The sequence below is a fragment of the Oratosquilla oratoria genome, chromosome 16, assembly GCF_046742065.1.
Source record: "Oratosquilla oratoria isolate Oo_2021 chromosome 16, ASM4674206v1, whole genome shotgun sequence".
Taxonomy (NCBI): Eukaryota; Metazoa; Arthropoda; class Malacostraca; order Stomatopoda; family Squillidae; genus Oratosquilla; species Oratosquilla oratoria.
Window position 1 is genome coordinate 35278038 of NC_134792.1, and position 20906 is coordinate 35298943.

Genomic DNA, 20906 nt, shown 5'->3' on the forward strand with positions numbered 1-20906 from the left:
AGCTGAAATAGCTGTCAGTGACTAGAGTAATACACCTGATAAACCATCATACCAACAACTGTTAAACTCCCAAATGTCGATATGTACCTATATTTTACCAAATGTACACAATTCATGCACCTGTGGGACATGGAAATCGTAGAGTTGTTCCACTTGTGTATGCTTTTATGTCTTGTATAAATGCTTGTTTCAAGATTAGACCGACATTGCTGACGTAATTGAAATTGATCTGAACCCACAATCTATAATATCTGATTTGGAACTGGCTGTCATTCAAGCTTCTAAAAGTGAATTTCCTAATGCCAACAACAAACTCTGTTTTTTCATTTAGGACAGTGCATCTGGAGAAGAATTCAGTCAACTGGATTGTCAATTCGTTACGGCAATGATGAAGATTTTAGTTTATTGATAAGACATTTATTTGCCTTGGCATTTCTTCCACCTGATGAAATTCCAGACGCCTTCGAAGTTTTAAAATCTTGTTTGCCAGAAGAAACAAGCGATGTTATTACTTGGTTTGAAAATAACTATGTGCTTGGTCGAGTAAGAAGGCATTTGCGTAACGGCGCTGTTGTTCGTGCGCCACCAACATTTCCTCCTATTATGTGGTCAGTACATAACTCCATGCAATCAGGATTTCCACGTACGCAAAACGCAGTTGAGGCTTGGCACAGGAGATGGGAAAACATCATTGGCGGAGCTCATATTGGTTTTTATAATATAGATTCCATACTTTCCTCTTCCTTAATTGAATTGTTGTTGTTGTTGTTGTTGTTGTTGTTCCTACTGTCTGTCCGAGCAGTCCCGTTTTTTATAATATAGATTCCATACTTTCCTCTTCCTTAATTGAATTGTTGATAATACAACTGCATTTTAACGAAAAGTGATCCTCCTCCCCTACACCTGCCAACCCTATCCTTGTGGGAAAAAAAAACTTATATCCTTCTATCTCGATTTCTAAAATTTCCCAGTCAATTAAAATCTTCAATGATCACAACGTTTTTGTACTGGGATACCTTTACAAGTTCATGAATCATTGCTGAGGTTAGGTCTATTTAGGACGCCAATAATAAGTTTCTTATTATTACATATAATCTTCACCCAAATATATTCCATACTTTCCTCTTAATCGAATTGTCCATAATACAATTTATTGTATTTTTAACGAAAAGTGCTGCTCCTCACCTACTCTTGCCAACCCTATCCTTGTGAAAAAACTTATATCCTTCTATCTCGATTTTTACGTGTTCCTGACTGTCAGAAGATTCCCCAGTCAATGTTTCTATAATTAGAATCTCCCATGATCACAACGATTTTGTACTGGGACACCCTGCGAATTTCATGAATCAAGGGATCAGTCTGCTCAATGCTGAGGTTAGATCTATATACGGTAGGACGCAAATAATAAGTTTCTTATTTTTGCATATAATCTCCACCCAAGTAGACTCCATACCAGTGGCGGATAAAAAAAAGAAAAAAAAAAAAAGAAAAAAAAAAAAAAATATATATATATATATATATATATATGTGTGTGTGTGTGTGTGTGTGTGTGTGTGTGTGTGTGTATATATATTATTTTTTTTTTGGGGGGGGCTGAACTATGTATGAGTGGGAAGCGACCTGAATCAGCTGGATTTGAAATGTGAACAATTTTAGAGGCATTTTGAAGCTATTTGCAAAGGTATATTGAGGAAACGGTCAATAGATTAGATTGCAATGGTAGAAAACTTTATACACACGCACATAAATGGCTTTTCATGAAAATTAGAATACAAGTATGGCAAAAAATAAAACAAAATAAAATAAAATAAAGAAATATAAACAAAAACTGTTATGAAAGTGTTAACCGCATTTCATATATTTCATATACTGTAACATTGGTGATGATAGTTCACACAAACATCAACCTCCTGTTTTTTTTTTTTCTAGAAAACACCTTGATGACACTATTTTAACTTCAATTTCATTGTGCACTGCGAGCAGCGCAAGGCGTTTTTGACCCATGGTGTTTCTTAAATATGTTAGATATATATTAAATATGTTAGATATATATTCAAAGGAGGGTCGGTTTTTAAAATAATCGAGCAAATAATTCTCCAACAATGGGATGTTAAAGGCAAAAAATTGGGGGGCTTCAGCCCCCCCCCCCCCCTTGGATCCGCCAGTGCTCCATACTTCCCTCTTCCTTAATCGAATTTTTGATGATACAATCTATTGTATTTTCAACGAAAAGTGCTACTTCTCCCCTACTCCTGCCGACCCTATCCTTGTGAAAAAATTTATATCCTATCTCGATTTCCGGGAGGAAATATCTATCAGCCATATTGATCCAGGATTCAGCAATAGCTATAATATAAAATCTTTCTACGCATGCTTTACCTCGCAGCAAACAAATTTTATGCATTACGCTTCTGCTGTTTGAATAGTAAACTTTTTAGTGTATCCTCCCTCCACCTGGTTAGGTGATTCTTTTCACAGTCCCCCTCTGAGCTGTTTCTATTGCCTAAATTATATTCCAATACTGCCCCTGACTCCCACGTAATCTACCCGAAAAAAGACCCTGCAGGATGCCTACTCGCTCAAGGGATTCAGCAAGGAGCCAAAATCCCTTCAGGTGACAAGTGCACCTCATCCCTTGTATATAGATAATTCTTACCGTAAAAGCGATTCCAGTTGTCGACAAATGTCCATCCGTTGGCCTTACAAGGTTTTGCCAGCCTGCAGCTCATTGCAATATCCCTGGAATGCTACATGCCTCCAACTCTACGCTTCGGAAGGATTCCACATACAACAGGAATCCCTCCCTTATCCCTCTTATCTAGCACATCCCAGAACCGCGCAAATAATCCCTCACTCCCTAACTTACCTATGTCATTCCCTGAACTAAAGCAAACAAAATGTTTCTCACTTTCCCCGACTATACACTCTTCATCCTGTCTCTAACATCACCTATCCTCGCCCCGGGGAAACACACCTGGGTCCTGTGCTTTCTTTGTCACAGAAGGCCCTATCTAAATATCTCACCTGGTTATCCCCTACAACTAAACTCTTACCTACGAGCAGAGTTCTAGCGACTGCCCTACACTTCTCTTGCATCTTCGTTCCTTCTTGTAAAACCGCGAAAGCTTGAAGAGTTTCTGCATTCAAGCGGGCCTTTTTTCAACGTTTTCCACCTAGGTTCCAAGCATGGTTTGTCGTCTGTGTTTTGGGCCATTAAATGAAGAACTCTATTCTCCTCTATAATCCCTCATCAGTCCTCTCTAAGGCTACATTTCTACTACGCAGAGATCGTACCTCTTCGGCACTGATCACTGAAACACAACCACTCGCCATAAAGAAAGTTAAAGAAGGAAGTTGAAGATAAATGTGGGTAAATGTAAGGTGATGAGGTGTACAAGGAGAGAGCATGGCAACAAACTGTATCAAGGGAGAATGGAGGAAGTGGCTAGCTTTGAATACATGGGTGCGAATATGGTGGGAAAGGGAGTGGAGGTGGAGGTAGAATGTAGATTGAGAGAAGTAAATTCCTTGAGGGATTAAAAAGTGTAATGAGAAATAGATATTTGGGAATGGATGTTAAGAGATTTTATGAAGAAATTATTGTGCTGACAACACTGTATGGGACAGGAACATGGAACATAAGAGAGGTAGGGGTTACTAGGCTGGATAGAGTGAGAAACGGAGTAAGAAGGAGAGTGAAGTTGGAAAGGGAGTTGGGAGATAGGGTTGATAAAAGTGTCACGTCCTTAGCGTAAATAGAATACTGTGGTTGTGCTGTCACACACTTGTGTGAATAAAATCTCCTGTTTGTATTTTAAGGCACGCATTGCGTGAATATAATGTGCCGTGTATTACCATTAATGTTTGTTACAAATGCATTTCATAAGATGTCATTATGTAAACCATTGCGCAATACCCATCTGCTGGGGCGCGCTTCGAAAATGCGTACTGTTAGATGACCCCAAGCTCAGAAACGTTACATAATTTGGCGCCAAAACATGTTCGTCGTTCCCACTTGTTGGTGTCTAACTTACCTGCTTTAGATACGTTTCGGTATCCCGGAATCGCAAGCACTGATTCCCGGGCTATATAAGAGCAAGCAGAGACTACCGAGGACCACAGAAAGGACCAGAGAAAGAAGAAAAGAAGCAGACGCCCACGGCTCATCGGAATCTACGTAGAATTTTCTTAACTCGTCGATTATGACAACTCGGCTAAACAGGTCCTCTGGATCTCAGCAATTGCTAATCTCCACGCGAAGTGCAAAGCCTTCGTGTTTTTTTTCCGAATTGTTTCGGACATCTCCATATTATTGCTGGGCTAAGTACGACCCTACAGTATCTGTTATTTCTCGACTACGATACATCAACCAATCCCCTACGTGTTCCCGACTACCAGAAGATTTCCCTACCAGAAGTTATTGTACATCAGCCTCTCCTAAACAACTCATTTGTTCCCGAGACTTGAAAAGCGGATCAGACGACTTTCCCTTGGTGCGACTTCTAGCAACCAGAATCAAGACTCGTCTACACCATAATCAAGACTTCATTTCGCCCACCTGTTCTTGCGTGCTGCATACAAGCGCTACTCTAACCTGGTAATTGATTAATCATTTATGATTCATAAGACATATATATGTTTACAGTTTGCGTTTAATGTATATTGCTATCTTTTCTTATTCAATGTCCATTTATGTTGTATGTGTCTATCTTATTACTGCAAATAATAAATTATTTTAACAAAGAGTTTAATTATCCTGCCTGAACTCTGTCACTCATCGGAGCTGCACACAGCTTTATTTTTTTTATTTTTTTTTTATTTTTTTCGCGACTAGCCTTGCCCATAGGTGGGTCATGACAAAAGAGTATTGGGATGGTTTGGACCTATGAAAAGAATGAGTGAAGATTAATAAGAGTTGTGGAAGGCAGAGGTGGAAAGAGTGAACATGAGGGTGCGATCAAGGATGAGGTGTATGGATGGGGTAAAAGGGGCACTGGGAAAGAGAGGAAAGAAGATAGAGGTGAATGGAGAATGGTTGTGTATGATGCTGTGATGCATGGGGGGTTGAGGGAGTATGTGTTAATGATATTTTGACACAGCCCGAAGGGAGTTCTCCCTCTCTTCTCTTTTTCTGCATGAGGGGACAGAGAGGGGGGTTGCCAATTAAATGAAAAGGCGTTGCTGTGGATGTGCTCTGACTTGCTGCATTGTGTCTGACCCAGGGCAGTAGATGAGATGCAGGGAGGACCCATCATCTAGAAGGAGCCAAGAAAATAGGGAGGGAGGGGTGGTGGATGGGAGTGGAGTATGTGGGGATGAAACGGGTGGGAGTGGATTTCTATCTTTGACTTTGGCTACCTCCCTTGTAAGGGGGAAAAAGCCGTTGGTATATGTATGTCAATATACTGTACATACCAAGTGATTTACAGACAGCCAAAACATGGTAACAAGTGAGTGGAGAAAGAGGAAAAGGGTAAAAGGTAGAGACGTGCTTACAGTAAATATTTTAAATGAGAAGGAAAAGGAACAAAAGTACCTGAAGAAACTGAGAGAAATGTTGGAGGTGATGAGGGATAGAATAGAAGGTGGGAGTGGAAGAGGAATGGGGGTTTCAAGAAGGAAGTGACAAGGTATGCAACAATATGTGGAATGAGGAGGATGGGAGGGAATAGAAGGAAGGGTAGTGAATTGTGGGATGAAGTGAAGGTAGAGGGGAAGAAGCAAGCATTTAGGGATTGAATGCAAAGGAAGCATATGAAAGATAAAGGAAAAAGGCAAGACAAAGGAGGCAAAGCAAAGAACAGATATAAAATGGGGTAGGAGTATGACAGAAAACTTTGAAAAGAATAAAATGTTTTAGAAAGAGGTTAAGAGAGGAAGGAGTGTTGAGTTAGGCAAAGTGGAAAAGGTAAAAGGTGCAGATGCAGATGGACAGGTGTTAATGGAGGTGAAGGTGGTAAGGGGAAGATGGGTAGAGTATTTTAGCAAGACTTTGAATGTTGAGGATAGGGATTGATTGATTGTGACAGTGGGAGGCATTAAGAAAGTGATAGTGATGGGAGAGGAAAATGGAAGAGATATTAGATGAAGTACAAGGAGCTTTGAAAATTATAAGAGCTGGTAAGGCACCTGGGTTGGATGGGTGTCATGCAGAATGTCTCAAAATGGTATAATAATGGACTGGTTAGTGGCACTATTTAATGTGTATCCAAGGGATTGGAGGAGTTCCTGAACTGTTACATTTTACAAAGGAAAAGGGGACAAATGTGATTGTAGTTGTTTTAGAGGGATCAGTTTGTGTGTAGTTGGAAAGGCTTGTGGGATTTAATTGAGAGAATCTGGAGGAATCAAGGGGGTAATTGGTGAGCAGTGTGAGTTTAGGACAAATATTTGTGTAAAGGCAGATTTGGCAAAAGGTACGGATGATTTTTTTGGGGCCTTTATAGATTTGGAGAATGGTTATGACAAGGTGGACAGGAAGGCACTGTGGGAGGTATTCTAGATATATGGGATTGGGGAAAAGCTGTTAAAGATAATTAAGAATTTTTACAGTAGTAGAGTTTGTGTTAAGATTGGAAATGGAGAGAGCAAGTGGTTTGAGTGGTTTAAGGTAAAGGCAGGGCTGCATCAAGGCTGTGTCATGTCACCTTGGCTGTTCAATGTGTACATGGATGGGATGGTACAGGAGGTAAATACTAGGGTAATGGGGAGGGGATTGGAAATGGTTAGAGATAGTGGAGAGAAGTGGGAGGTGAGCCAGTTGTTGTTTGCAGATGACACTGCGCTCGTGGCAGGGTCAGAGGAGGGATTAAGGTAGTGATGGCATTTGGGAATGCATGCAATAGGAGAAAGTTGAAGGTAAATGTGGGTAAAAGTAAGCTGATGAGATGTACAGGGGAGAAGGAGGTAGTGAGTTGGAAGTAAGCCTCAAAAGAGAGAGGCTGGAGGAAGTGGATAGTTTTAATCATTTTGGGGTCACACGTGGCAGGAAATGGAGTAGGGGAGGGGGTAAACTGTAGATTGAAAGAAGAATGTCTTGGGGAACTGAAATGTGTCATGAGGAATAGGTATCTGGGAATAGATGCCAAAAAGAATATTATACGAAGAGGTGAATGTGCCTACAACACTATCTGGGGCTGAGACTTGAATTTTAAGGGGAGATTTTCATCCCATTGCGCACCATGTTAAATAAAATGTATATATCTTGCTTATTTATGCATCAATTTTGATCATTCAAACACCATTCTATTGCGAATTTCAAGGAAAAAAAGATGATCGTGCGTTTTTTTCTTTATACATAATGATGTTATGTGAATCTGTGCATATATGGAAACAGTGGAAAACATTCACCTTCCAATGTTTACCATCAAAGATAATGTACAAATCTATTTTTTGTTTTGATAGATTTTTTAAGCATAAAATACTAAACAAAATGGTCTTTAAATGAAAAAAATCGGTTGATAAATAATGGAGAAATTTGACTTTGAATGATTGAATTATGAGTTTTCGGGAAACGACAAAAAACGAAACCTATAGCTAATTTTTTGTACCAATAGTTTTGCATTGTGTTTATTATCTGCAGGACACTATATTACCTTCCAATATGATTACCTTGGTTATGACCAGTTTACTGCTACTGTAGATATATAGATATAGCTGCAGTATAATGTGGGCCTTTACCGGTACTATACTGCAGCTGCAGTACTGTACATCACCACAGGTGGATCATTAGAACAACAGTTTTGGCTGCAAAGGCTACAGGGTTTTTGATCAACCAGTGGTGGGCCCCTTCCCTGTAAACTGCTGTTCTTCACCATATTCTGTAGTAGCTACTGTAGGCCTATTTGCCAGTATCATGACTTTAGAAATTGCCGGCACTATACTCTGAGGAGGGCTTTGCTGTCTTCTTTCGCTTCAGTCTAGGGCCCTTTTGGATTGAAGCTTTCTGCTTTTGTCTTTCCTATGTAAAAAGTGAACAGCACTGCTTGTTGGTTCACCAAAACCAAGGTGTGGGATGATACTGCCACTTTCATAGCCAAAATTGTGTTGAAGAACTGTATGGGCTGCAGAGTACGGCACGTTTTTCAGCCCATAATACTTCGTCTTAGTGAGTCCATGCCAAATTTTACTATGTAGGGACTCATTTGGATTTTAAGTCCTTCCACCTAAACACAAAATAATAGCTTGAAATGGTATCACACCGACAAGACACAACCAAATTTGTTATCAGTACTTCCTGAAATAAGTTTAGTTTTTTTTTTTTCACCTTTTGAAGCTCCATTCTTGGCAAAACTTTCATTTTTCCTCCACTTTTTCAGTGCTTCATAGAAAACGGTAAGGGAGAACTATAGAAAAACATTTTTCTAACCTTTTTTGCAAACAATTTTTTTTTTCCCCTTTTTGACATCTGACACGTGTATTTGTTTACACTCAGCCGCGAGTGTGGGCATTTAAACACCGTAATCATAATAATAGGCCCCAAAAAATTGCGCTCTTGTTTTCTTAGGTACTTTTGCGTTATTTGAAGCAAAAAAAAACAATTTTGATAAATTCGTCATAATTCGTCAAAAAATCCCCCCCGAGATGCAGAAAAGAGATGTTTCCGTGTGTATGAGATGGAGTGTCTGAGAAATATGGTAGGGGTTACAAGGTTAGAGTGAGAAACAAGGAGGTGAGGAGGAAAGCAGGGGTGGAAAAGGAGCCGATAGATAGGGTTGATGAAAAATGATTGGGATGGTTTGGACATATGGAAAGAGTAAAGAAAGATTGGCAGAGGTGTGGAAAACAGAGTTGGAGTGAACTTGAATGGATGACCAAGAGCAAGATGGATGGATGGGGTAAAAGGGGCTTTGAGCAAGAGGGGAATATCTGTTGACCAAGGAAGGTTCAGGGCAGGGGATAGGGGTGAGTGGAGGATAGTCATATGGATATTTTGACACAGCCTGAAGGGATTTCTACCCATCTCTTTTTTTCTGTATGAGGGGATGGGATGGGTCACAATGTTGTGTATATACATCTTACTGCATTGTCTTTGACCCAGGTGGTGGGCAGGGAACAGGGATGACCCTTCATCCAGGAGGAGCTAAGATAAGCAGGATACAAGGGTTGTGGATGGGAGTTGAATGAGTGGGGGTAGGTGCATGCCTTTGACTTGGCTATTTCCCTTATAAGATGGATGAAGCCCTTGGTATATGGATATAGATAATCATTATTCATTATCATTCATGATATATGCAGGCAGCCTTCCTAGGAGTGGCTCCCAAGTCAGGTTGGGTTTAGAAAGGCTATGTTTAAGGCACCTTCACATGTGGGGGAAACGGAGCACATCCTGAATAGGTCTGCTCAGTCTTGTACGCTGCTTCTGAGCCATACACTCTCTTATTCAACTACAAGGCAGCTACTGGGCCCACTCCTTGTTGTGTGAGCTGGGACTAAGGGCTTCCAGAGATGATGATCATCTACTCCCATCATTATGTACCATCATCAGAGGACTATTGGTTGTTAGTTGTTGTTGTTGTCGTTCCCTAGACTGTCTGTCCGAGCAGTCTCGTCTCCCCAAGGAAGGCCACAGCCGAAACTGGGTTTTCCCACAAATCCTTTATAGAGTGAATGTTGTGTTGTTTGCGTGCATGATTGTGTATAATGCAGTCTTCCATTATGTGTTGTATGGTATGGGGTGAAGTGTTACATCCTGGGCAGCTGTTCACAACACGGTCGTCCAGCCTCTTCTGGTAGCTTAGAAGTGCTGGGTGGTGACCGCATCGCAGTCTGGCCAAGTGGATTCTGTCCTTACGTGGGAGAGAGGATTCAGAAGGGTGGATATCAGGGGGTCTGGCATGCAGCAGTGTGTTGTCTTTCAGTGTGTTAATGGAGCGGTGAGTGATATGATTATGAATATGTTTCCGGAGGCTGGTATTTGGTGGTTGTGGAGGAAGAGAAGAGAGTATCTGTGTGTAATAAAGGTCTTTGGGTGTAGTTTTAATGTTTCTTGGTGTGTGTGGGTGTTCTGCTATGTAGTGTAGCGGGTGTGATGTGTTTGTGGTGGCTGCAGCAAGTGTTTGTGTGCCTCTCATGTCGAGGTGGTCCTTGACTTTGAGGACTTTTGTTTCATGGTGTAAATGGTCTGTAGGTGATGTATTTGTGCAGCCTGTAATTGTTTTTAGGGCTTTGTTTTGTATGATTTGAAGGGTGTTGTGGTGTGTCTCACTGAGATTAGGAGCCCATGCAGGACTCGCATAATTCATCACTGAGCGTATGCATTGTTTGTATATTGTTATATTAGTTTCTTTGTTTTGTCCAAATGTTGTTCCAGTGATTGACTTAAGTGCGTTAAGTCTAGGTGTGCATTTGTTTTTTATGTTTGTGAGGTGTTGTTTGAAAGACATGGATGTATCGTATGTTACACCAAGAATTTTCGGTGTGTTTGTGTGTGGTATTAGAGTGTTGTTGATGTAGAGATGAGGTATGTATTTGTGTTCTTTTGTCCAGTTGGTGAGAAGTGTTGCTGTAGATTTGGTTGGAGCTATTTTGAGTCTGTTTGTGATGAACCATGTGTTGAGTGTGTCAAGGTAAGGCTGGATTATTTCTGCAGCTTTGTCTGTGTTACGATGTGTGCAGGTGATTGTTATGTCGTCTGCGTAGGAAGAGATTTGTATTTCTGAGGTGTCTGGCGTGGGTAAGTCATGCATGTATAGATTAAATAATGTGGGGGATAGAACTGAGCCCTGTGGTACTCCGTTCTTAATGTTTCTGATGTGCGATGATTGGCCATTATATGACACATGAGCATTCCTGCCTGCCAGATAATTGGCCAGCCATCTTTTGGTGTTATTGTGCATGTCTGTGTTATATATTTTATTTGTTAGGTTGTGGCGGGGGATAGCATCAAAAGCTTTACTAATGTCCAATGTTATAAGAAGTGTTCTGTGGTGGGGCCTATCTGAATTGATGCCATCTAAAATTCTTTGTGTGAGGTTTGTCAGAAGAGTGTTTGTGGAGTGTAGTGGCCTAAAACCGTGTTGTGAGTCAGCAAGGGGAATATATGGTGTGACAAGTTTAAGTATTAGGCGTTCAATGTGTGATTGGGCGGTGCGATGTTGGGATTGTTGGGTCTTTGTTCGGTTTTGGAATGGTGATTATTTTACCATGCTTCCAGATGTCGGGTATAGTGTTGTGTGAATAGCTGTAGTTTGCAATGTTTGTGAGTGCGTGTATACCTTGTGGTCCAATGTGTTTTAGGTGGATGTTGCTTATGTTATCAGGGCCACAGGCAGATGAGTGCTTGAGACTATGCATTATGAGTTTTGTCTGACTGTCTATGAAGGGTGTGTAGTCTGAGTCTGTGGGAAAGTCTTTCTTACGTCGAATGGTGCGTCGGTCGTCAGGGTGAGATGTAAGATGGCTCGTCTGTGCAAAATGACGTATGAGTGCGTTTGCTTGTTGTCTGTTTGAGGGTAGATTATCTGTTGTTGTGATTATTGCTGCGTGAGAGCGTGTAGTGTTAGTGTTGGATAGTGTGATGCTGTTGAGTGTTTTGTACAATTTGCTGGTGTTTGTTTTGTGATCAAGTGTATTGATAAAGTTTTGCCAATTTTGTGTTTTTTGTTCATGTATTTTATTGGCAATCACAGTGTTTAGTGTTTGTATTTGGTCTGCTATGTTTTGAGGGATAGGTGTGGGGGTATCGTGTTTAAGTGTGTCACGTTGTCTGATGAGGCCTTGGATTTCTGGTGTGAAGTTGGGGTTTTGTGATTTTCTGTTGCCTCTAGGGATGTATCTCTTGTCTGCGTTTTGTATGATTGTATTAAAAGCGTGCACAGCATTGTTTATGTTTGTGATTGGTGTACTGTTAAGTGTTTCAAAATGTTGTTCTGTCTCTTCATTAAAGGCTTCCCAGTTAGCTCTCTTGTAATTGGTGTAAGTGTGTCTGTGGCCAGCTGGGGTGCATCTTGTTTTGGTGGTGATGATGATTGGAAGGTGGTCAGAACCAAGGGCTCCGACCACTCTCCATGATGTTGTTGGGGTTAGGCAGGGGGAGCAAAAGGTGATATCAGGAGAGGAGGGAGTGTAGAGGGCTTGGTATGGGATATGTGTATGATTATGCGTGTTGTTCATGATAGTCAATGAGTCGAATTGAGTCTGTATATCAAGCCCTCTGTCTGTGTCAGGGTTGTCGACAAACCAGGCAGACGACTTGGCGTTGAAGTCACCACCCATGATCAGGTTGGGGATTGAGGTTAGTTGGCTGAGTTGAGGTCTGAAGGTGTTTGGAACTGTGGGGGATGATTGGGGGGGAATGTACATGTTAACTATTGTTAGTGTTGAATTGTTGCCTGTGCGGATACGAATGGATTGGGTTTCTGTTGTGTTATCTGTGGTAGGGAGGAGAATTTTGGTTGTGGCACTTGTGTCCACAAAACAGATGGAATGGTGGATCAGGGTGATGAGTCCACCGCCATTGCCGTCAGTCCGGTCTTGTCTGATGGTGGTGTAATTATGAAATGATGGTGTTTTGTGTGAGTGTCTTAATTTTGTTTCTTGTAGAATTGCAATGTGTATGTTGTGTTGTTTAAGAAAGTGTTCAAGTTCATGTTTTTTAGTGTTAATGCCGTCAATGTTGTGTTGTAATATGTTGATGTTGTGTGTTTTGTATGTGTTGTATGTTGCCGTTTGGGGTTGAGGTTGGGGTGGTAGTGGGGAAGGTGTAGGATCTGGGTCAGAGGGGGGGAAAGGAGAGATCGGGGACAAAGGAAGGGGAGTACTAATCGGGGGTAAGGGCAAAGGGAAATTGGGAGTGCGTAAGGGTGTTGGCTGTGGTTGGGGAGGTGGGATTGGGGTTACTGGAGGGCAGGTAGAACATGTCCAAGTGTTTGTGTATTGGTTTGTGTCAGCAAGTGTTGTACAAGTGAGGTGGGCCCAGTTTTTGCACATATTGCACTGAACTGAGCCCTTTGTCTGTCTGCTCGAAGTAATGGGTTTAGAGCATGTTGGGCATGTGTATTTTGTGGTGGGCCCAGGATTGCTCTCTACATCTCCGGCTAAAAGTAGAAGAAGAGGGGTGATCGCCGGAAAATGACCCCTCAGTGCAGAAAAAACGTAACATTGTGTGTTGAAAAAAAAAGGATTGTGGTACTCCCCCAGGTAGGCGTAGCTCCTCCTTGGGGATCGGTGCCATCTGCGTAGAGCTGATGGCCAGGGGTAGTTGCTGCTGATTGGCCCCCAACTCTTGGGGTTGGGGGGTGGTCCCACGACGTAGACGTTGCAGCTCCAGGACCTGTTAGTTGAACGAACAGTTTGACAATGACTGATTATACTGTCAGTCTTGGTCACTATCCCACTCTCAGCATCAACTCCTGGATGGGAGTTTAACCCAGAACATAAGAACATACGAATGAAGGAGACTGCAAGAGACCATAAGGCCTATACTAGACAGCTCCGTATCCGTCACCACCTGTCATCCCCATCCATAAAGTTTTCTAATCGTTTCTTAAAACAACTGATAGTTTCAGCACTTACGACATGGTTACTAAGTTTATTCCATTCGTCGACCACCCTATTAGTAAACCAATTCTTGCCTATTTCCTTTTTAAATCTAAATTTGTCCAGTTTATAACCATTACTGTGAGTCCTGCCCTATTGTTTTAATATGATGACCTTGTTTGCACAATGAGGTTTTGAAGCAACAGCTGGATTTCCTTCAGCCTGGTTTCAGATCTTGGGTCTCTTCTAAGGCAGGAGACAAGGCAGAGAAAGCTGCAAAACCTCAAAATACATACATGAGGACAGAAATGGCCTCCTAATGGAACCATAAGAAATTCCACTTGTAACATCTTTCAAGATAATAGTTTTATCATTCATAACTTCCTGTTTAAGATTGTTAACACATCTTTTAGGAATGTATTCCATCAGGCAACTGCAGTACAATAATGGTTAGTAAATTTATATATACAATTACCATAGGAGTAGAAGGTGGTTATTGTGGCCACATGTCTGTACAGTCCACATAGTATTTGAGCTAGAAAGCTTACTTTCTTCAAATGATATTGTGAATTACATGTAATTTAAGATTGGGAAATGATTGATGCAAAGTATGATGAAGCAACAAGTGTTAATATATACACAATTGTTTTTCCATATTTATTTTTATAATAAAATCATCCTCAGTGCCTTAACAATAACAATGTACATATATACATTATCTCCTATGAGAAAGAATCTACTCTTTTTTCTCTGCTGGGCTCTCTTCCTTCCACTCCTCTGGATTGATGTCAAAGTCTTTGAGCTTCTCCCTGATGGCCCACCATTGACCAAAACATCCAACGTCAACAATCCGATTGTGGAAAGTCAGAAACTGGGGTTTAAGGTATGAGCAACTTGTCTTGAACAAACCACAGTCATTGCTATAATTGTCAATCCACAAGAAAGAGCCAATACCAAGGCTGATTCTGAAAAGAAAACATGGTTAAATCATCAAAGTAATATAAATCAATACACTCAACTTTCAATATGGTGGACCCCCATTTGTTGGATTCTAGATTTGCTGGACAAAATATGGTGACTGGGTAAATTTACAAAATTTGGATAAATGACTGGTCAAGTCCAGGAACTGCTGAAAAAGTCTGTGGCTGCAACAGTTGTCCACTTCATGAGGAGGTGGCAGTGTGAGCACCGAACCTGTCTCATTATCATAGGTCCAGTTCACATTATACTGTTAAGATACAGTTTGCCTTTGTTCAGCTTTCATGTGTATATTATTTTGACATTGAAATCAATGAAGTTATTCACACCATACATTCCATCTATCATTTGTTTTGCATATGGCCTTCATTCGAATGTATTGGATATGTGTGGATGAAATCTGATGGACTAAACACATCCCAGCCACAAGCATGAACATCGTTATGTATCAGTCATGTGGCGGTAATACAGGGGAGGGTGCGACTTGCCTTTCGTCTGTGGAAAATTTTGGCTTTGCACAGAAGGTATTCCTTTGGCAGTTGAACACCCACAATCTTTTCTTTTTAGCTTTCACTCTACTCTCCTTGTTTTCATCTAACAGATAAGCAATTACAGTGAGCTGCTTTGCACAAAATTTTCTTGGTGCTGAGCTAGAGCAACACCAGCACGCCAACTGACCGTATCCTATACATACAATGTGAACACATTTACATTTTGATGAAACACAAACAAAAGATAACCATACAAAGGTGATCAATATGGAGTGAAGTGACCCTTAAATGTTCATTGTGTTTACACTCAGGTTGCACAAAATGTATTGGAATGTGTGTGATTAAAGTCCAAAGAGTTATATAAATAAATGAATTTGCAATGGCCAGACATTTACTATTCCTGGACTGGCAATTCTCCCATGAAATCAAGGGTAGAGTGAAGTTCTTGTATCCTGTATCCTAGTATAGAGGTCACATTACACTACCCCTGTATTCTCCAAATGTCAGAAAAGGCAAACCGAGCCCCAGCCACATGAGCATAGAATAGTGGTTCTTTACCTTTTTAGTGAAAAAAAACAATTCATAACCCCATCCAATATAAATACAATGCAAACATATGAAAAGGATTCGAGATGCAAACCTTGCTGAGAAATTATTAGATATATTCAATTGCTGAACAAAGGTACTTTTTTATTTCAAATTAAAAATGTCAATTAGTAGGATACAATGAATGCACATTATGCTTTCTCATGGTAAATATACAGTACCATTGCAATGGCTATAATGTCTCGTACCCCCCTTGGGGGGTACAGGTACCTCAGGTTAAGAACCACTGGCACAGAGTGTCCATGGTTACAAGTAAGGAATTTCAGTGATGGGCTCACTATCTTTGCAGACAATCACAGACAGCAGAAGTGAGTCATCAAAAAAAAAAAAAGTATATATATATATATATATATATATATATATATATATATATATATATCTTGTGTTTGTGGGGACCAGCCTCATGTGAACAGGGCTTAAATGGGGTAGGAAAGAAGCTGCTGGCCACATAGCCACACTGGTTTATTCTGGGTAGGTCAGATACTATGGTGGATGCTAAAGCTCTTAACACCCATCCATTGTACCTGCCACTAAACATCCTGTCTTGCAGCTTTATGCTGCCAATAAAACAGAGAACCATCCAGTATACTCTCAAACACCTGACTCCTCTTTACAAGCACATTGCATTACAATATTTTCCATAAGGATAGTGCTGGTGAACTGTCTGCAATAATACCTATCATCAGTATATAGTGAGACCTCTCATTAATGGACATTAATTAGCTGTGTTTGTGGTGTTTTAGCTGTGTTTTCAGTGTTTTTGGTGCTGTTGTTTAGTGCGTGCAATCACTATGCCACCCAAAAACCACTCCAAAACACAGAAAACACAGCGAAAACGCCGCAAACACAGCTAATTAACATCCGTTTATGAGAGTCTCACTGTACTGTACAACACACTACTCATGACCTCTTTTTCATGCTTCTTAATTATGGACTCAGCTATTCTGCTGTAATGGTTCTAACAAACAAAATTGACTGAACTTACCTTGTTCCTGGACTCTACATGGATGCAGGCAGAAAAAATTAAATCAAGTAATGATAAAAGGCCTATTCCTTGCTTACCTTCGAACCAGCTGGAGGTCAAAGCATTCTTTCATATAGGTATAGTGGGCATCTACTTCTGGATTGCGTATCTTATCACTCAGTAATGCAGATTCATTCAAGTAAAACTGGAGATTGTCCAGGAAGTCCTTCTTGTCAGGGTTTGTTCGAAATGCATATGCAAGGCCACTCAAGACTGGATATAAGAAAATAAAATAAAAATAAATAAATAAATCACTCTTGTACATTCTGGTAAGATAAAAACAGTGGTTTATACTTGACAAAATAACATAATCACTTAATTTTGAGAAGAATGTTAATGATTTAGACTTAATGGGCACTTGTGACCCTATGCCCCTTCTCCCTCCCCTTTATGAACATGCACCTGTTCAATGTGCTTTGTTCGGTTTGCAAGCAGTGCACCCAATCACAGATCATTATAAGCAGGTTTTGTGTTGAGTAGGGGTCTCGTTCACAAATGAATTGTCATTATTTGTTTTCTTTCTTTTGTACTTTACCATCACAGGGCAAAACAAGAAAAAGAGAGAAAAGAATAATGAAAAAATCTCACTAATCCTGCTAGAAGTACATACATACATATACCAATGGTTTTTTTCCTCTTACAAAGGAGATAGCCAAAAAACAAAGGCATAAAATACACTCCCACCCATTCCATCCCCACATACTCCATTCCCATTCACCACCCCTCCCTCTTTTCTTGGCTCCTCCTAGACGATGGGTTGTCCCTGCAACTCGCCTACTGCCCTGGCTCAGATGCAATGAGCACATCCAAAGCAAGGCTACTTCATTTAATCGGTGATTGCCCCTCCACCACCACCCCCGTCCACTCATGCAGAACAAGAGAAGATGAGGAGAAATCCCTTCAGGCTGCATCAAAATATCATTCACACATACTCCCTCATCCCCCATCCCCCTACCCACTCCCTTCCATGTATCACAGCATCATCCATACACAACCACTCTCCATTCACCTCTATCTTCTCTTCTCCCTTCCTTCCTAAACAAACATTCTCCTCTTTCCCAGTGCCCCTTTTGCCCCATCCATCCATCTCATCCTTGGTCACCCCCTCATGTTCACTCCTACCCCTGCCTTCCACAACTCTTTCACTAATCTTTCCTCAATCATTCTTTCCATGTGTTCAAACCATCCCAATACTCTTTCATCAACTCTATCTCCCAACTCCCTTTCTACCACCATTCACCTCACCTCCATTTCTCACTCTACCCAACCTAGTAACCCTTATGTCCTTATATAAAGTAGCAACAAAAGAAAATTCCAAAGGTTTTCATTAATTTTTTTTTAAGAAGTGAGAAAGATTTGTGTAATAGTATGTTATGCAGTGCATGCCTTGATGGTCCAACATGATGAACGTCAGGGGAAATCGTCTTCCTACCACCTACCTTCAAAACCCATCAATTCCCTCACCAAAATCTGAAGATGCAGTAACTGACATTTAGTCTTTGGTTCAGACTGAAAATATTTCCCTATAAATTTCAACATTTCCCTCTCAACTTTGATCATTATTATTATCGTTACCTCAAGTTTCACTGACTGGAAACTTGCAGTTGAACAGTGGCTAGGAATATTTTTAAAATATGTTTAATTATTTCACAAGCCAATAGCTATGATAGGCAGTAAGGAATGGTGATGGGAAGTGGTGATGGGGGAAGGGGGAGGGTCATCGAGAACTTAACCCCAGGGCAGCACTTTGGCATGTAAGGGCTCTGACAAAAACACACACTACAATCACAATTTGAGCACTCCACAATAAACTGCCAAAGCTTATACCTCATTAACTCTCCCAGAAATTAAACCAACACAGATATCACTCCCAAGACAAATAAGAATTTCATTGCTACACTTACATTCTGAGTATGGCTTATGACAATACTATCTGTCTTTATATCAAGGGGTTTTCCCCCTTTAGAAGGGAGTCAGCTAAGTCAAAAGGCATATGACCACTCCCACCCATTCAATTGCAGTACTGAATACAGAATTAGCCTAGCACTACTCCATCTGCCCCAGTGAAGACTACAACACAGAAGACTTAGAGCACCTTATATTACACTACCCTACACTCATCCATTCCAGAGAGCAACACAAAATCTTTTTCACTGAGTGACTGTGGCCAGTTTCCTGGGAGCTGAGGGTCTCCCAAGAGGGAGAACCATGAGGAATGATTGATTATTATGGGATTGTTTCAGTTTATAATAGTCGGAGGGGAGTATTTGCAAGTTGTCAGCGCATTTTTATTTGAAATGAAAGTAATGCAATCTAAAGTTAACAGGAGTGTGGAAGTTACAAGTGATCAGCATTCTTTTTTTGTGGGGAAATTAGATTGCAAATGAGAAGGGCTGATTGCATATACCAATCTGTTGCCCCAGTTTTCTCTTGTACATGACCCATGGCCCTGAAAAACTCTTTTGTAAGAGACCCACAACCCTAAGGAAACTCACAATAAGTCACTTAGTGAAGAGATTTTGTTTCTATCTGAAAAGAGCCCCTGTAGAACATTGTAGTATAAGGTTCTCCATGTCTTCTATGTGGTGGCTGTATCTTGGGTAATTAGTACCTGTTGTTAAAATGATTCTGTGTTGGTCCTGTCTTCATGCATGGTGGTGACCTGCACACCAGCATGCCAATGCCATTTTTGCTTGCCTTCAGAATAATTTCTCTGTAGCATACATATGTGGTATATATGGTCCAGGTTAAATGTTACCTAATGCCTACATATACACTAAGTATATTCTCCGTATACATTTCAAAAACAAACACAAATAAATTGGGTAGTTAAACTTACACGAAATATAAAAGGCAGCTTTTACAGGTTTCTCTCTAGATTCCTTTATGACATCAACAAAAACTTCCTTGTAGTCCTTGACTACCATCTGCCAGTATTTAACTGAAATATGAAAAAGAAACTTGTTTGTAAAACATGGTAAAATCATATACTGTCAGCCCTTGCTGACCACAATGGTCATGTTTAAATGAGAATAACTTACATTCCTATGCACACCTAACCCACCTATACATATCTTTTACAAACTCTTATGTATCCAATGGCCAAATATAAACACAACTCACATTTGGAATATTCAATAAATGCAACACTTATCAAAGAAACCTAAGTAAGCATCACACAATTAAATTCAACTATTTTTTTCATGAATTCACTAGTAGACGAATCATTCATATGTTATGAACCATTGGAACTGAAAAAACAGGCTTACACAATGCCCGGGCACCATAGGAAATCACCAGTAGTTATTGGGCATTATTTAGTAGGACCACCAGGCTTGTATTATGATCAGATCATATCATCATAACTGTTCTCGGACCATACCTGAGACATATACCATACTCGATACTATGACAAGCAAAACAAAGGTGGAAACCAGATTTGAGCATCATGGACATGGTTATACTAAGCTAAACCTCTGAAGGACAAAAGGGGAGGTCAGAATAGTTATGAGTGAATGCAGATTTGGATGGTATTACTCATGGAGCCTGGTACCCCTCACTAGGGCCTAGGGCCTAGGCTAGCTAGTAGTACATAAAATCATTGGTTATGATAATGTGCAGATATGATACCCACGGATGTACATGAGGTTAATTAGTCTTTTAGATGGTTTATTGAGCATTTTTGCCACGTGTTTAGCATTGTTGACCAAAGACCTGGGTAAGTGACTAAGCTAAGTCTTAAAAACTAGCCCCGGCCCGAGTGACTGACCATCTTACAGGACCATCACAAGCAAGTAGTCTACTCGCCAATAGTCCGTAAATTATATATATACAACCTAAACAAAGAGCCGGACCTCACATGCTTCAAGAACCTACTACCCAGGATTCATTATGAGAACCAGTTAAAAATAAGAAGGCAACAAAACTCCCACAATGCATAATATGATAAGCCATAACGAAGACTTGTCAACACTGGCAATGGATAAAAAGTATTATGTAACAACACATCCTATTGAACTGGTTAACAATTTTATGCTTACCCCATTTCTCTACAGTTCCTCCTTTTAATCTTTGTGGCAACCTTGGAGTAAACCCTTTAATCTTTCTCAATGCCGAAATGCCGCTTCGAGCAGCCGACATTGTTTGTTGTTTTCTAGTCCCTAGATCACAGATGATCTTCCCGTTTTCATGTGCATTGTGAGTTGATTTTCAGTATTACAAAAAATTGTTAGAAAAAATAAAAATATCCACATTTCGCGGTTTGTTGTTCCAATAAATATATTGAAGCTTATATCCCTGATTATTTTTCAGTTGAAGATCTGAAAGCG

General features: G+C 40.4%; 1 protein-coding gene across 1 annotated transcript; it reads right to left on the reverse strand.

Annotated features, from left to right (window-relative positions):
- Positions 1-14122: 14122 nt before the first annotated feature.
- On the reverse strand, positions 14123-20795 carry LOC143033876 (mitochondrial import inner membrane translocase subunit Tim29). The gene is made up of 4 exons (XM_076199480.1): positions 20619-20795; positions 19418-19519; positions 16617-16791; positions 14123-14444 (listed from the first exon to the last, which is right to left on the reverse strand). The coding sequence occupies exons 1-4, from the start codon at positions 20716-20718 to the stop codon at positions 14216-14218; spliced, it is 606 nt and encodes a 201-aa protein (XP_076055595.1). The 5' UTR covers positions 20719-20795; the 3' UTR covers positions 14123-14215.
- Between the last annotated feature and the right edge of the window lie 111 nt (positions 20796-20906).

Coding starts and splice junctions, on each gene's coding strand:
- LOC143033876 (XM_076199480.1), bottom strand. CDS start 20,718: ATGTCGGCTGCTCGAAGCGGCATTTCGGCATTGAGAAAGATTAAAGGG. Junction 19,520..20,618: donor AGGAACTGTAGAGAAATGGG/GTAAGCATAAAA, acceptor TTCATATTTCAG/TTAAATACTGGCAGATGGTA. Junction 14,445..16,616: donor GACCTCCAGCTGGTTCGAAG/GTAAGCAAGGAA, acceptor TTTTCTTTTCAG/AATCAGCCTTGGTATTGGCT.